Below are 16,502 nucleotides of genomic sequence, written 5' to 3' on the forward strand. Positions count from 1 at the left end.
TAGGAGCGGAGGTACCTAGAACCATCAAGGGAGAAGAGCAGAGAGCGGGACCCTACCCAGAGAAGCAGTGATGCCTGAAACGGAGCCAGAGATGATGACGTGGAGCGATGGAGCAGCTGGAGACTTTAGATCCAGAGAGGGAAAGTGACGATGTGCTGAAGACCTGGGGGCACGGGGGAAGGATTGCATGAATGGGATTGTAACCTTGGCAATGAGACGATATATGATAGAATGAATGTAAAACAAATGTTCTCCCATGTAAACTATCACATAATTCACATTAAAACATTTAATAAAATAAACTAAAATAAACAGATGTCCCACTATCAACAAGTCTGTATGTGATCTTAGAACAAGAATCTGATGAAGAATTAGAAAACAACCCCAGAGTGACCTGATTGAGCAGGTAACTGAGATGCTATATGGATTGATTCACACCGACTACATTCTCGCCCAGATGTTGGGAAAGTACCAGCAAGGAGGCTTAGACTATTGTCTCCGGGTATACTGTGAGAACCAGCCAATGCTTCCCATTAGCCGGTCAGATATCCCAGGTGAGACCATGGTGAAGCTCTACTGGCCAAAGTGCATGGATGTGTACACATTTAAGTCCTCAAAGTATCACCACACAAATGGTGCCTGCCTCAGTACTGGCTTCCCTCATATCATCTTCATGGTGCACCCCAAGTACAGGCTCAAGTGGCCCATCAATGAATTTGTGTCAAAGCTCTGTGCTTTCAAAATCCATCCAAAGGCCTACCCGCTGCAGCTCCCAGCCACCAGCAAGTTTAAGAGCCAAGCCAAGATGTTTTGCTGATTCCCCACCCTACCTGTTCCTAAGTTTTTGCAGCCTTGTTCCTTTTCTGCCACCCTTTCAGGAATCCTCTATGGATTTTGATTTAAACTAAAGGATTCATTATTTTGGCAAGAATATGAAATACAGTATAAGAAAAGGCAAAAAAAAAAAAAAAAAAAAGAAGAAGGGTGCAAATATTGATCTCTTCCAATAGATTGTCCAAGTATCTGTTTTCCAAATGTTTTGGCATAGATGAGTGAGTGCCACCAATGCTACATCAGTTTGTTAAAGATCCTTGTTTCTCACCAATTCATGGCGGCTTGGACGTCTTCCTTCATTGGTTCTTGATAATATGGTACTTCCTGAAATGTTTAAGCATACACCCGTTCTTTTTGGTACAGTGATTCTCTGTATTCCTCATATCTTCTTTTGATGCCTCCTGCATCATTCAATATTCTACCCATTTTGTTGTTGTTAAGTGCCATTGAGTCAGTTCCAACTCATAGCAACCCTGTACAGGTTTTCTGAGGAGTGGCTGGTAGATTTGCACCACCAACTTTGTTCTTTGCTGTCTAGTGCTTATCCTGTAGTGCCACACCAGTTCCCTTTCCATTTTCTTTTGATACTTCCTGTGCCATTCAATATTTTGCCCACAGAATCCTTCAATATTGAAATTTGAAGATTGAATTTTGTCTTCAGTCCATTTACCATGATAAATCCTGTGTATATTCTTCCTACTTTAGCTAAGACTGTTCAAAAAGTGTTAAGGTGCAAAAGTGAGAGAGGCAGACAAGGTGAGGCTATAGGAGTTTGTTGTCTCTCCCTATTAGTCAAGGAAAGGAAATCTTTCTGGAGTAGTAAAATTTTGAGAGTTACTTCAGTAAAGGGATTAAAGCCAAAAGAGTCGTCTGATAATAAAGCTATATTCTTCCTGCTCAAGAATTAGATAGAAAGAATGCAGGAAACCTGTAGTTGAACAGGTGTCCACACAAGCACAATATGTTAATTTGCCAAATGTTGATGATTAATGGCTGATTGGAGGGTGGGAAGAGACAAGAGAAGTGAGATTTTGGTAAAGATTGGTGGTGGACATTGAAATCAAGGATTAGGATACTTCTTAAGAGGATTTCATTAGCGACTGAACTAGGAGAGACAAAGGGAGAGGATGGTTAAGACCTGAAGTGATAAGTCAGTCACTGTAACATTTCTAATTATGACTGTAAAATTTAGAAAAGTGTTAAGAAAAATCACACATTGTGTTTAGATGAAAAGGAGTATCTTAGTGTCCTTCTGCTGCTGTAACCTGAAATACCAAAAGTGGTTGACTTTAAAGAATAGAAATTTATTTTCTCAAAATTGAGGCTTGAAGTCCGAATCAGGAGCACAGGCTATAAGGAAAGGCTATAACTGTTAGCTTTGAAAAAGGATCTTTGTAACATATAGATTCCCTCTTCCTTGGTGATCTTCACGTGACATCTGTTTTCTCCCCATTTGTTCCTGCTGTCTCTGTGGCTCTGCTGTTCTTTATAACTCACAAGCAATTAAATTTAGGACACTCCTTTCATTGATACGACTTAATTAACATAACAACAAGAACCTTATTTCCAAATAAGATTACATTCACAGGTATAGGGGCTAAGGATTCCAACACATATTTCAGAGGCATATACTTTATAACAAGAATTGACCATAATTCATTCTAAGAATATGTTCATTTGCTTATGATTTTTAATGAAAACTAGGTATCAGCTAAAAATCCACACGATTAATTTCAGAATGGAAGATCCAGTTTGGGTTGTGGCTCTTTTGCACTTGACTTGCAGTGTTCTATGATTCTAGTCATGCCACCTCAGTGCTCTCCTGTCGTCAGACCAATGAACTGTACTTATTTACAAGGGTGGCTTAAACAATATTCCAGAGAGTTGGTATCCTTTAAGAATGGAAAATTAGTTCTCACAATTCTGGAGGCTTGGAGTCCATGTTCAGGCTGTTAGGAGGACAGGCTCTCTCTGAAGACCTTCAGGAAAGATCCCTTCTTGTCTAAGGTAGATTCTGGTAGTGCTAGGTATCCAACTTTGCTACTCTAGTCATCTTCCCTCTGTGTCTTTTCTTGTCTTTATTAAGTAAACCGGTAAAGAGCCTTGGTGGTGCCATGGGATAAGCATTGGATTGCTAACTGCTTGGTTGGCAGTTCAAACCTCTCAGGTGCTCTGTGAAAGATAAGGCTATCTGCTCCAGTAAAGATTCACAGTCTCAGAAACCCCAAACAGTGTCACAATGATTCAAAATCAATTTCATGGCAGTGCTGGTTTTATGTTTTAGTCATGTGATTTGGACATGTCCTATTCCATTGTGAACCTTCTCCCATTCATCAATGACTAAATTAGTATGAGTTTAGTTTTAATTCGTCAATTAATTCACAAATATGCCCTGAACAGCTACACTATAAAAAACACCAAGTCCAGGAACTTGTGGAGTTGCTAGCTCATCTACTTGGTTTCTCATGGCCAGCTGCCTTAGATAGTGTAAGATATTCATTTTAATAATTTTTTTGGTTTTATCAGTTCCTGTTTCCTTTTAGGAATTTTTTCTGTACCAGCCTCTGTTGTCAAATTGTTTCCAGAAGTTTGGTGTGCATACTTCATTAGTCTTTTTGCACCCCTTATAGGATAAGCACTAGACTGTGAAACACAGCATCTTTGGATCAAGCCCACCAACCACCCCATCAGAGATAGATGAAGCTTTCTCTCTCTCAAATATTTACAGCCTTGGAAACCCTATACAGGGTTACTATGAGTCAGAAACAACTCAAAGGCACTTAACAATAAAGCAGCTACAGCAATAGACCTATCTATTGCTTGGCTGAAAATTCACTCACAGGAGAGATTTCAGTTCCCAGTTCAAGATGTGTAGGGTGACCAAGAGCCTTCTTGATTCTTGGGGTTTCACCAGTCTCCAGATTAAAGAGGCAGCATTTACCCAAGGACAAAGTTCAGAAGGGTAGAGAAGGAAGGAAGAATGGCAATAATTAACACAAGAAGGAAATGAGATCAATGATGTTACATTGAGAGGATTGCAATCAATGTGATCAAACAGTGTGTATGGTTTGTTGAATATAAAATTGATGATGTTATGTTGTTGTTAAGTGCCGTCGAGTCGGTTCTGACCCATAGCGACCCTGTACAGTGTTTCCGAGGCTGTAAATCTTTATGGGAGCAGACAGCCTCATCTTTCTCCCACGGAACAGCTGACCTTAAGGTTTGCAGCACGATTCATAACCGCTACGCTCCTTAAAATTGATATGTTCACCCAATTCACAATAAATAGTTTTTTGAGTTTTTTGTTTAGTTTTGTTTTTAAGATTAGAACTTTGGAAATAAGAACAAATCCAGTCAGGTGAGCTCTATATGCTCAGTGTTCTTCTGGGAAAGGGCCTTATGACTTTTGGGGTGTTTGTTGGAGAAAAAGATGAGCAAATCCTTGAATTCTGGAGTTGAAGAGCTTTGATGAAGATCTAGATTTCTTGATTATTCACTGAGTGATCTGAGTTACACACTGGTGGAATGACTTCATGTTCTAAACCTGTGTTTTTATTTGAAAAATGGAAATGATTTTTCTTTACTTGCCTCCTGAAACTTATGCTTAGGAAGGGGTTAAACCCTCTGGCAATGGGAGTGAAGGAAATCTTCACCCTGGGTTTTTCCTTTGTCTTCAGGGCTACCTGAAACAGTGCCGTAAGAGAAGAGACATGTTTAGTGATGAGCAATTGAAGGTGATCTTTGGGAATATTGAAGACATCTACAGATTTCAGATGGGCTTCGTGAGAGATCTGGAGAAACAGTACAACAATGATGACCCCCATCTCAGTGAGATAGGACCCTGTTTCCTGGAGCACGTAAGTTTCTTTCCTATTTTAGAAAGAGTCTAAGGGAGGTTAGGAAGCATTGGGAAGAAAGTCTGAACTATCTGGTTTTGCTCAGCTGTTTTGTTCTACAATAGAAGATGGGCTCTTCTATGGCCCTGGCTTTAAATACCTTGATGGGTAAAGAAATTTGGAAAGATGCTGTGATTTGTCCTGAGACTCTCTTTCTTTGATAATTATGTCCCCTTTCCAAACACTTATGTGTAAAATTGCATTTGGTTTTAATGGGTTCCAGTATATTTGTGAAGATCAGTGAGCATATTTACAGTATAAATAATTCAGGAATCTGAGAAATAAGAGGTACCATTATTGTTAAGTGCCTTTGAGTTGGTTCCAACTCATAGTGACCCTGTATAGGATTGCAAAGGAGCAGTAGTTGAGTTTGAACTGCCGACTTTGTGGTTTAAACCGAACTTGGGGTCCAGCGCTTTATCCTACAGTGCCACAGCAGGTCTCCAAGAGGTACCATAGTCAATTATAAAGGAGGACACTGAAAAACTTCAAAAGGAAAGCACTGGGGTAAGAGAAGTGACAAGTGTAGGAAAAGTGACCATGTGACTTACAGAAATGTTAAGTGCCGTTGAGTCAGTTCTGACTCATAGAGATCCTGTATAGGGTTTCTGAGGAGCACTTGGTGGATTTCAACTGACAACATTTGGGTTCAAAAAGACAGTGCTAATCCTACAGCGCCACACCATGACTCCATAGAAATGATTAAAAATTAAAAAGTGAGAATTTGTAATTTGCTTCTGTAACTGGTGTGGCTCTGTAGGAGCAACAGTGGACTGCAAGGTCAGTTTGAATCCCAAGGTCATCAGTTCAACCTCACTAGCTGCTCCTCAGAAACCCTGTACAGAGTTACTGTGGGTCAGAACTGACTTGACAACACTTAATAACAACAATCTGTAACTCCATTTCTGCGCAACTTTGGACAAGCTTATTGCCTTCTTCAGCTTCAGTTTACTCATCTAGAAATGTAGAAGTTTCCACTGTATGACATTTCTTATTATCTAACATCTTTTGGGTCTCATTCACAGATGACCTAATTACTTTAACACCTGTTCTCTCCTTTTTTTTTTTTTTTTTTTTTAATGAAGAGTCAAAGTTAAGCATGTGCATGACCTAGACGTTTTATTACTGAACATATACTCCAAGAAATTCCCAGGGGTCCATGAAGTCTACTGATTGCATGGCAGTGTTGTGTATGGTATAGAACAGTTAGAAGAAGAAACTCAGGTATTTATCACCAGGGTTATGAATAAGAAGTATATGGAGAATGATTACTATTAGATTTTATGTAGCAAGAATCAGTATACCAGATGCATGTGGCTTGTAATAACATGTATGCTTATCACAAACATAGTAGTGAGTAAGAAGATAAACTATTAAGCAGTTCTCAACTGAGGACTAGGAAGATAAACTATTAAACAGTTCTCAACTGAGGACTGTTCTGTGTGTGCATTATAGTATTTTTAATGACATTTGTGGTCTCTACCCACTAGATGCTAGTGACAACTCCTTCCCCTAGTAGTTACAGGAAAAAAAATGTCTTCAGACATTGTCACATGGCACCTAAAGGACAAAAAGAATCACTCACTGATCCATGTAGTTGATCATATGATTTAACCCTTTAATACGTTCATGTTGCGAATATAAATAGAATGATTTTCATATGTTAAATGACTGCTATACTGTTGGGCTAAATCCAGCTTAATCCAGTTGTGTTAGCCTTCCATATTATTTTGTTGTGTTTACAAATTTATTGTTCATCCTTTAATTAGTCAGTTCCAGAATTTTTTTCAACTTTATTTACCAATAATTGACATGTAGTAAAGTTCACCAAAATTCAATTAAATTTAACAAATGTATGTAGTCATATAACCAGCGTCATAATCTTAATATAGGACATTTCTCTCACTCCATAAAACTCTCATTTTCCCTTTGCAGTAAGTTCTTAACTCTGTCTCTGGAAGTCACTGATCTGCTTTCTGTCACCATAGTGTTGCCTTTTCTAAAATATCATATTAAAGGGATCTTACAGTAGGTAACTTTTGTGTATGTGTGTGGTGGTACAGGATTTATTTTTTTAATTATAATTATTATTTTTTAATTGAGTTAAGGTTTGCAAACCAGATCATTAGCTTTACATTCAACAAATCATACACTTTGTTTCATCTCAATGATTACAATCCCCTCCATGCAACATCAGTTACCCTGCTTTGTATCCTGCTTCCTCCTTGTTGTTCCTATTGGCATTCCACCTGCCTTCCTGTCCCTTCTTGATTTTATCCTTAAATATGTATTGTCCTTTTTATTTTGAATGGTTGACCATTCCCTGGAGAGTATACCTTGCTAGGGTTGTTGTTCCCCTAAAATCCTATCTACTACTTGGCTGAAAATTGGGCCACAAGGGTGAGCTCATTTCTAGACACGATCATCAGCTTTACACTCAACAAACCATACATTTGTTTCATCTCAATGATTACATTCTCCTCCATGCAAAAACAGTTACCCTGCTTACTCCCTGTGGTTCCTGTTTGCATTCCACCCACCTTCCTATCCTTTCCCAACTTTGTCTTTAGGAAAATGTTGCCCTTTCTATTTTGAATGATTGATCGTTTCATGGTGAGTATACCTTACTAGTGCTGTTGTCTCCACTATAAACCTGTCCACACTGCTTGGGTAAAAATTGGGCCACAAGGGTGAGTTACATTCCAGAATTAAGGGTGGTTGAGGGACATAGTCTTAGGTTGATCCAGTCTCTGTCTGTCCAGTAAAATTGATATTTTTATTATTATTATGAAATAATTTTAAGTTTTTCCTAATTTTTCTCCTACTCTATCTGGGATTCTGTAATGTGATTCCTTTCAGGTCAGTTGGTAGTGTTAGGCCACAAAGCAAATTTGCAAAAGGAATGCTTCCAGTTTCTCTCCACTGAGAGTAATAGTGGCTGTTCATTTTGTATATATATGCTGGTAATTATGTTGTAGAATTTCCCTTCAGTTCCCAATTTGTTGCTTTTATCAAGAATGTGTGTTGTATTTTACCAGATGCCTTTTCTGCATCAATCAATATGATCATGTGTTTCTATGTTTCTTTTATTTTTATTGATATGGTAGATTATATTGATTGTTTCTCTAATATTGAGTCATCCTTGAATCGATGGTATGAGTCCTGCTTGGTCATGATGTATTTTTATTTTCTTTTCCTTTTGATATGCTTTTGAATTCTATTGGCTAGGATTTTGGTGAAAATTTTTGCATCTATGTTCATGAGGGATTGTAGTCTATAATTTTCTTTTTAAGTGATGTCCTTACTTTGTGTTGGTATGAGTGTTATACTTGCTTCATAAAATGTATTTGGGAGTTTTGCATCCTTTCCTATGTTCTGGAATAGCTTGAGTAAAATTGATTTCATCTGTTCTCTGAATGTTTGTTAAAAATTCATCAGTAAAGCCATCTGTGCCAGGACATTTTTTGTTGGGAGATTTTTAAAGACCTGTTCAATTTCTTCTTTTGTTATAAGCTTGTTCAAGTTTTCTACTTCACTATTTGTTCATTTAAATTGGTTGTGTTTTTCTAAAAATGTTTCCACTTCTCTTAGTTTTTCAATTTTATCAGAGTATGGCTCTTCATAGTATTCAGTTGTTTTCCTTTTTATATCTGTTGATTCTGTTGTGATGTCACCCATATTGTTTCTTATGCATGTTATTTTCATCTTCTCCCTCTTTTCTTTTGTTAGATTTGTCTAACAAAAATGGTTTGTCAATTTTATTAATTCTTTCTTGAATGCACATCTTCTTACCATTCATGATACTAGGGGAATTTTCTTCCAGCAGCTCTTTGACTATCTCTTCTGTGTTTTTTTTGTTTGTTTCTTTCTTTCTTCCTGTTCTGGAATTCCAGTTAACAGTAAGTTATTCCTCTTCATGTAGTTTTATATGAATCCTAGCCTCTCCTTGGATTATTTATTTTTTTGTTATTGTTTTGGCTTGGTTCTTCTTGCTCACTAATATTGAGAGATTTATCCTCAAGCTTTCTAATTCTGGCTCCCATTGATTCAAATCTACTCCTTTACCAGTCAGTATATTGTACATGACTAATGTCTTAGTATTAATTTCTTGGATTTCTGTTGGCAGGTTTTGTACTGTCTCCAACCCTTTGTCTATTTTGTTCGCTTGTTCCTGTGGTACATTTTCTGAATTCTGCCTTGCTTTCCTTGACCTTTTTGTCAGTCTTTTGGAGGTACCTAAATACCATTTGGAGTCTTGGTGTGACGCTGTGAGCTAATGCACTGGACTGAGAAGTCGGTTTGAATCACAAGGTCAGCAGTTCAAGCTTACCAGCCACTTCTTGGAGACCCTATACAGGGAGGCTTTGGGTAGGAACTGACTTGACAGCACTTAACAACAAAATACCATTCACCTGAATACTTTTTCAGGTAATTCCATTGCCTCTTTTTCCTCATAAACAGTTTCTGTCTAGACCTCATCCAACACAGATTTGTTTGTTCTTTTGGCAGTCCATGGTACTTTTAATATTCTCCTCCAACATTGGAGGATAATAGCAATATATACATACACATACATGCGTGAGGGTCAAGTAAAAAAATATCCACACTCCATTATATTGAAATGCCCACCCGTGTCCACTGCAGATGATAACACTGAGTGCACATGAAATGATTCCGTCTAATAGACATGTGGCAACAGATTGTGTGACAGATCATTTGCAAATCATCCAAACTGCCAAATTTGTAAATTGCCTATCAAATAATATACGACAAAATTTGGTTGCAAAAAGTTTGTCAGACATGAGTACTGAAACAACTTGCAGAAGAGTATAAACAGAAGCATTTGGACATAAACAAAAATTTGAACTGATTCTTGAAGGAAGGTAAATGTTTCTTTAAAAAAAAAAAAAAAAAATCCTTACTGGTGACATGACATGGCTTCATTACTACAGGCCTGAGATTAAATGGCAGAGTATGGAGTGGAAATATCCTCCATCTCTCACTAAAAAAAAGTTCAGAAGTCAACCATCAGCTGGAAAATGAATGCTTACAATTTTCTGAGATTCTCAAGGGCCAATACTAGAACACTATCAGGAAAAAAGTTTAATAGTCAGCAGTGATAGTAAAAGTGAAATGCTCACTAAAGAGCTGAAGTATAAACTTTGGATTAAATACAGAGGACTTCTATGTAAGGGTATTGTGATCTTACATGATAATGCATGTCTGCACACCTCTGACACTCTATACAGTATTGACACTCTGCAAAAATTTAATTTTGAAGTGTTAAAGCATCCTCCCTATAGTCCTGATTTTGCTCAGTAGGACTTTCTTTCTGTTTGGTTCCCTGAAAGCAGTCCTTCAAGGATGAAATTCATCTCTGATGAACATTTGAAGACAGCGGTGCATTCATGGCAGGCACCTCATCCTAAAACATTTTAAAATAAGAGATGAATTTAAAATACAGATGGACAAAATGTATTGAAAATCAAGGAGATTATGTCAAAAGGTGGCATATTTGTCTTTTCTAAGAGTTGATTAAGATAAATTTTACTGCCAGAGTACAGATAATTTTCAGCTCACTTGGGTGGGCCAGACTGCAAAGCCATTTGGACTGCAAGGTCGGTAGTTCAAGCTCACCAGCTGCTCCTTGGAAACTCTATACAGGGTCGCTATGGGTTGGAATTGACTCAATGATACTTAACAGCAACAACATCCTCTGCAGGTTGTTGTTAAGTGTTGCTGATTCAGTTCCAACTTATAACAACCCTGTAAAAGGTTTCCAAAGATTGGCTGGTGGATTTCAACCAACCTTGTGATTCAAAGCAACTTTGCAGTCCAGTGCTTATCCTACAGCTCCACACCAGGTCTCTCCACTACCTACTGGTCTCTTGCCTTCACTGCTGTCCAAGAAGGTTCAAGATCGTCCCACTTCTCATATTGAGAATTAGTCGGATTCACTTTGCAGATTTCTGTCAATAACTGCCCAAGCTGTGTTATTGTGGATTGTTCTTCTCCAGAACTTACAACCTTAGTTTTCATCTCTGAGTCATCTGACCACCTTGAAAGTGGAAGCTTCCTTGTGGGTGTACACTGGTGGAGGCCAGTTTTGCCTTTGGTCAATAGAGGAGTGAGTGTTGGAAGTCATTGGGGAGACAAAAATCATACATTTGTCTCTGGGAGCCACTAATAGGTTTCTACAACACAAATACGTTTTCTTCGCTCTAACATCACTCACAAACTCCAAAGATCAGTAGGTAACTTTTTGTGTTTACTTACTTTTAGTTTACATGGATACAGAGTCAGGCTTTGAAAGACTAGAAGGTTATGAAGTGTCGTATAAAAGAGGTTTCTTAGAATGTGGAAAAAAGAATTCCTGCAGGGGAGACGTGTCATAGACAGCAGCATCTCTCCATGCTCACAGCCTAAGGTGTATTTATAATAATAAGTGGTTATGCTGAAAATTCAGTTCTGCTTCGATTTCAAAAAGGAGGCAGGTTTTTCTGTTTGAGTAGTTCAGTTATCATGTGCCACTTCTGTCTCTTCTTTTTCCCTTGCTACATGTTCATCTGGCATCTATGATGCTGTCTAAGACTTCAAGATGGGTTCTGTTGTGGAGATGTCTAGGATACTTGACATAACTGATTTTGCTCCTGCACTGAAAATTGGGTTAATGTGTTTGCTGTTGTTGTTAAGTGCCGTCGAGTTGATTCCAACTCATAGCGACCCTGTACAGGGTTTCCGAGGCTGTAAATCTTTACAGGAGCAGAAAGCCTCATCTTTCTCCCGCAGAACAGCTGGTAGTTTTGAACTGCCTGTAGCTGATGGTTAACCACCCCTACTAAGTAGTTGAATAGGGAGGCAGGGCTCACAAGCCCCACTGGGTTCTGGATGCACAAGGAGATGAGGTCTTTTTTTTTTTTTCTTTTTTTCATTTTATCTTGTTTATATCCTGACACTTGACAAGGAAATATAATTTTTTTTATCTTGTTTATATTCTGCCCTCCTGTCCACATTCTGCTCTTTTCTTTGTATTTGGAGGTTTTCTATGGTTCTGTTGATGTTTTCCCCCATGTCACTTTTCCACTACCCCAGGAATTTTTTTTTAGTAACTTTCTTCCTGTTCCCTTACCCTAACAACATAATGCCTTTGATATAAATCCATGTTATTGTAAGTATTAGTAGTTGTTTTTAGATGTTGTAGAATCAATTCCAACCCATAGCGACCCTATTTACAACAGAATGAATCACTGCACAGTATTGTGCCATCCTCACAATTGCTGCTACACTTGAGCCCAGTGCTGTTGCCACTGTGCCAATCCATCTCATTGGGGGTCTCCCTCTTTTTCACTGACCCTCCACGTTACCAAGCATGACGTCTTTCTCCAGGGATTGCTCCCTCCTGATAATATGTCCAAAGTATGAGAGCCGAAGTCTGGCCATCTTGGCTTCTAAGGAACATTCTTGTTGTGCTTCTTCCAACACAGATTTCTTTATTCTTCTGGCAATCCATGGTATCTTTAATGTTCTCCAAAACCATAACTGAAATGCATCAATTTTTCTAAGGTCTTTCTTATTTATTTTCCAACTGATGAGACAATTGGAAAATGGCTTGGGTCAGGTACACTTTAGTCCTCAAACTGACATCTTTGCTCTTGAACATTGTAAAAGGTCTTGTGCAGCAGATTTTCCTAATGCAATATGTTGTTTTGATTTTTGACTGTACAAGAGTGTTATTTGTACATCCAAGCAAAATGCAGTCTTTGACAATTGTAATCTTTTCTCCATTTATCATGATTTTGTTAATTGCTCCAGTGGTGAGTATTTTTTTGTTATTTTACATTGAGGTGCAATGTATACCGAAGGCTGTGTTCTTTGATTTTCATCAGTAAGTATTGTAAGTCCTCTTCACTTTATCCAAGCAAGGTTGTATTATCTGTATATTGTAGGTTGTTAATGAGTCTTCCTTCAATCCTGATGCCACATTTTTCCTTCATATAATCCAGTTTTTTTGATTATTTGCTCAGCATACAGATTGAATAAATATGGTGAAAGAATATAACCCCGGCAAACACCTTTCCTGATTGTAACCCATTCATTGTTTCAATTACTTCTTCATTGCAAATACCTTTTTAAACAATATAAAAGATGATTATATATATGGACTTCATCAGATTGAATATACCAAAATAAAGTTGACTACATCTGTGGAAAGAGATGATGGAAAAGCTCCATTTCATGATCTAAAACAAGGCACTGGCAGACTTTGGAATAGTGGAATGATCTATCAATTGCTCATATACAAGTTCAGGTTGAAGATGAAGAAAATTAAAACAAGTTCACAAGACCCAAAATATGATCTTGAACATATCTCACCTAAATTTAGAGATCATCTCAAGAATAGATTTCCTACTCTAATATTAATTATTGTTGTTGTTGAGTACTATCAAGTTGGTTCTGACCCATAGAGACCCTGTGCAGGGTTTCTAAGGAGTGACTGTTGAGCTTGAACCGCCGACCTTGTGGTTTAAACCAACTTTGCAATGCAGCACATTAACCCACAGTGCCACACCAGGATTTCCTAATATTAGTAGTACCTCATTTTGATTGATTAGTAGTATTGTATTTCATAAATCCCATTCATTCACTCATTAATGGACATTTAAGCTTTTTCCAGATTTGATCTGTTATGAATAAAGCAGCTCTGAACATACAGAGCAAGTCTCTGGGGAAATTCCTAGAGATGGGATTTCTGGGTTGCATTGTATGTATACCCTTAACATTATAAGACACTGTCATACTGTTTTCTAAAGTTATTATCCAATTCTTTATTCTCATTAGTAATATTTAAGAGTTCCAGTTCTGCCAAATGCTTAAAAACACTTGGTATTGTCAGTAATTTTTATTTTAGCAATTCTAATAGGCATGCAAAGGAGCTCTGGTAGTGTAGTGGTTACGTATTGGGCTGCGAACATCAAGGTCAGCAGTTTGAAACTACCAGCTGTTCCATGGGAGAAAGATGAGGCTTTCTGCTCCTGTAAAGATTTACAGCCTCAGAAACCCTGTTCAGGGTCACTATGGGTCAGAACTGACTCGATGGCAATTAACAACAACAACAGCAATAGGCATGCAATTGTTTGTCATTGTAGTTTAAGTTTTTTCATAAAATTGTATTGTGTTGTGGTGAAAGTTTGCACAGTAAACTGGTTTCCCTTTGTCCTAGAATGAAACCGCATTCTCTGTAAAAAGAAAATTAAATTTATTGAAAACTACAGAGATGGTCCAGACCAGGAAGACATCTAAATTCATAAAGTAAAAATGGCCACTCTACTAAACAGTGAGGAACAAAATATTTTTGCACAGCTGGAACAGGAACTAAAATTCACAGTATCATAACTGGCTGAAAGACAATCAGAGATGTCAAAGGGAGAATATATAAAAGCAAGATTTTTCAGGATACGTAGACAGAACATAAGTTAGATTACATGATTGGTTAAGGTTACATGTTCTTCAGATGGTCACAGGACAGTGGTAAGACAGGTTTTGCTGGTAACCTGCTTTCTCAATCATATCTGTTTCTAGGTATTCATTGAAAAGATTATTGATAACATTATATATCAAGACCCTTCAGGTATAAGCTAACATAGCTTATATTTGTTTGGTCATAGTGAACATATCCTCTGCTGCCACACCTCAGAAGAAAATAATGTCTCCTTTAGGTTATATTGTTGGGTTAACATCATGGTTTGAGGAATTGCTGTCAGAAAAGGCAATTTTAAAACTCAACATGACTTCTAGACTTCTAAATAGAGTCACTTTCAGACTACTCTTTATGCATATCAAATGCCTCTGATTTTAAGCTCTCACATATTTTCCCTTTTCTCTACTAAGGATTTCTGTGAAATTCTTTGATCACCCATATGATGGTGTGCTTTCTTTTACATTGGCTTCTTCATTTCACTTACTTCTTAGATGGCCACTTGTCTTAGCATATGTCTTTCAAAGATTCCAGACATTATTTTGAGTGGTTAGGCATCATGTTCTCTCTTCACCATGCTTAACTTTAGCACCCAGTATTTAGTGTTCCTTTTAGGAACCATTAATATGGAATAGGTCCATATTAGAGAAATTACTTTGTTGTGCAATTAGGAAGCCTTTACAGTGGGGAGTTCAAGTTCATTATGGGCTAACTGTCATTAAAATATGGAAGCCTCATTATTGGTATCATGTTAGTTCTCTGGATAAAAGCAGTGAAAGCAATTTTTATAAGATATTTAATTGCTCCCTTTATATTGAGAATAACTATAAGTAGAGACTATGTCATCTTTTATGTCTTCATAGTGGAGGACACATTTCATATGGCATGCTCTAAATCAGCAGTTCTGTAATAAGGAATGAATAACCTTAAAAGGAGTAACGTAGGCTAAGGATTTCTCAAAGAATTCCTGTTTGTCAGCCTTATTCATCTCTTGACCATTTCCTTCTTATGATTTCTAGAACTTTAAAATTATTTGTTAAATGAAGACTTTCATGAATGGAATTTATTTCCAGTAGCACACGTAAGTGGCTTAAGATACATTGCCTTATAATTTTAAAACCAGTCAGACATGAATGCCCAAGCATACGGTACAGTATTGAGTTTGGGGTTATACTCTCTCTGGTAGTGTAGTGGTTACGAAATGGGCTGCTAACCTCAAGGTCCACAGTTCAAAACTACCAGGTGTTCCATGGGAGAAAGATGAGGGTTCTGTTCCCGTAAAGATTTACAGCCTCAGAAACCTTGTGCAGGGTCACTATGAGTCAGAACCTACTCTAATGTATTTAACAACCTTAATGCTAAGGGGCACAAATTTCACCCTTAGCATTAGGATTTAGAGGTAAAAACTATAGTACAATAGTAGCAGTGCCAAAGAAAACAAGTGTAATAAAACTTTTGGGTAGCACATAAAGACTTTACCACTCGATAAAGCCTAATTGGTCAAATAGAATAATTTAAACACACACACACAAATTACTCTAATAACTTTTGCCTGTAAAAGAATGGTTATAAGAGGGCAGGGTTTGATGACAGATTAGGGAGAAGTGCTGTGTAGACCTCTGCTGTTAATAACAAAGAATACCAGACAAAGCAGGTTCAGGGGACAGTCCCAGAACTCTGAACTTCATATAAAGGAATATTTAGAAGTATTGAAGGCTTACTGCTAGTGAGATTAGTAGCAGAAGCAAGAAAGGTGGTGTTTTCTGATCTTTGCCTGCTGGTGAAGCAACCATCTTGGGCATGACTGAGATGATACAAGAGCTGGGGAGTGCTCCCGTTGCAGGGGTCTGGCCAATCTTCAGAGTTAAGGTGTGAACATTTTTTTTTTTTTAATGTTCATTTGTCTCTCTGTCTGTGCACATCCACTCTGGTGACTACAGGGGACGCCTGAGTGAGTAGACCCCCCCCCCTACTCTCACAACTGGTGGATGCTTCTGCCATGCATGTGCACAGATACTCCCCCCCAGAGATGTCTACTACACAGACACATGTCTGGATCTGCTCAGCAAAGACTACTAGGCACAGAATCAAAGAAGAGGCAGTAGTCAACAGAAACGTCTTACAGTAGAAGGATCTCCCAAAATGGCTTGAGCCAGACCTGCACTGTTTCTCACTAGGAGAAACACCTGAATGGGGCTGAGGAGGGAGAGAGAGACAGACAAAAAGGGAAACAGGCTGAAAATTAAATATTGATTTGCATCATAAGAAGCAACAGTAACGTCTTGAAATTCCTCAGG

The 16,502-nt window shown here is 37.9% G+C and overlaps 1 protein-coding gene and 1 pseudogene across 2 annotated transcripts in view; both read left to right on the forward strand.

Annotated features, from left to right (window-relative positions):
* LOC102812709 overlaps nucleotides 1-817 on the forward strand; it is a 1,323-nt pseudogene extending 506 nt beyond the window's left edge.
* The window catches only part of ARHGEF9 (Cdc42 guanine nucleotide exchange factor (GEF) 9), a 392,374-nt gene that overhangs the window by 216,697 nt on the left and 159,175 nt on the right, over nucleotides 1-16,502 (forward strand). For both annotated transcript variants that reach the window (XM_006870800.1, XM_006870801.1), the window contains exon 4: nucleotides 4,512-4,691. In XM_006870800.1, the coding sequence (XP_006870862.1) occupies nucleotides 4,512-4,691 (180 nt within the window). The remainder of the gene's footprint in view (nucleotides 1-4,511; nucleotides 4,692-16,502) is intronic.

This window comes from Chrysochloris asiatica, unplaced genomic scaffold (assembly GCF_000296735.1).
Source record: "Chrysochloris asiatica unplaced genomic scaffold, ChrAsi1.0 scaffold00152, whole genome shotgun sequence".
Classification (NCBI taxonomy): domain Eukaryota; kingdom Metazoa; phylum Chordata; class Mammalia; order Afrosoricida; family Chrysochloridae; genus Chrysochloris; species Chrysochloris asiatica.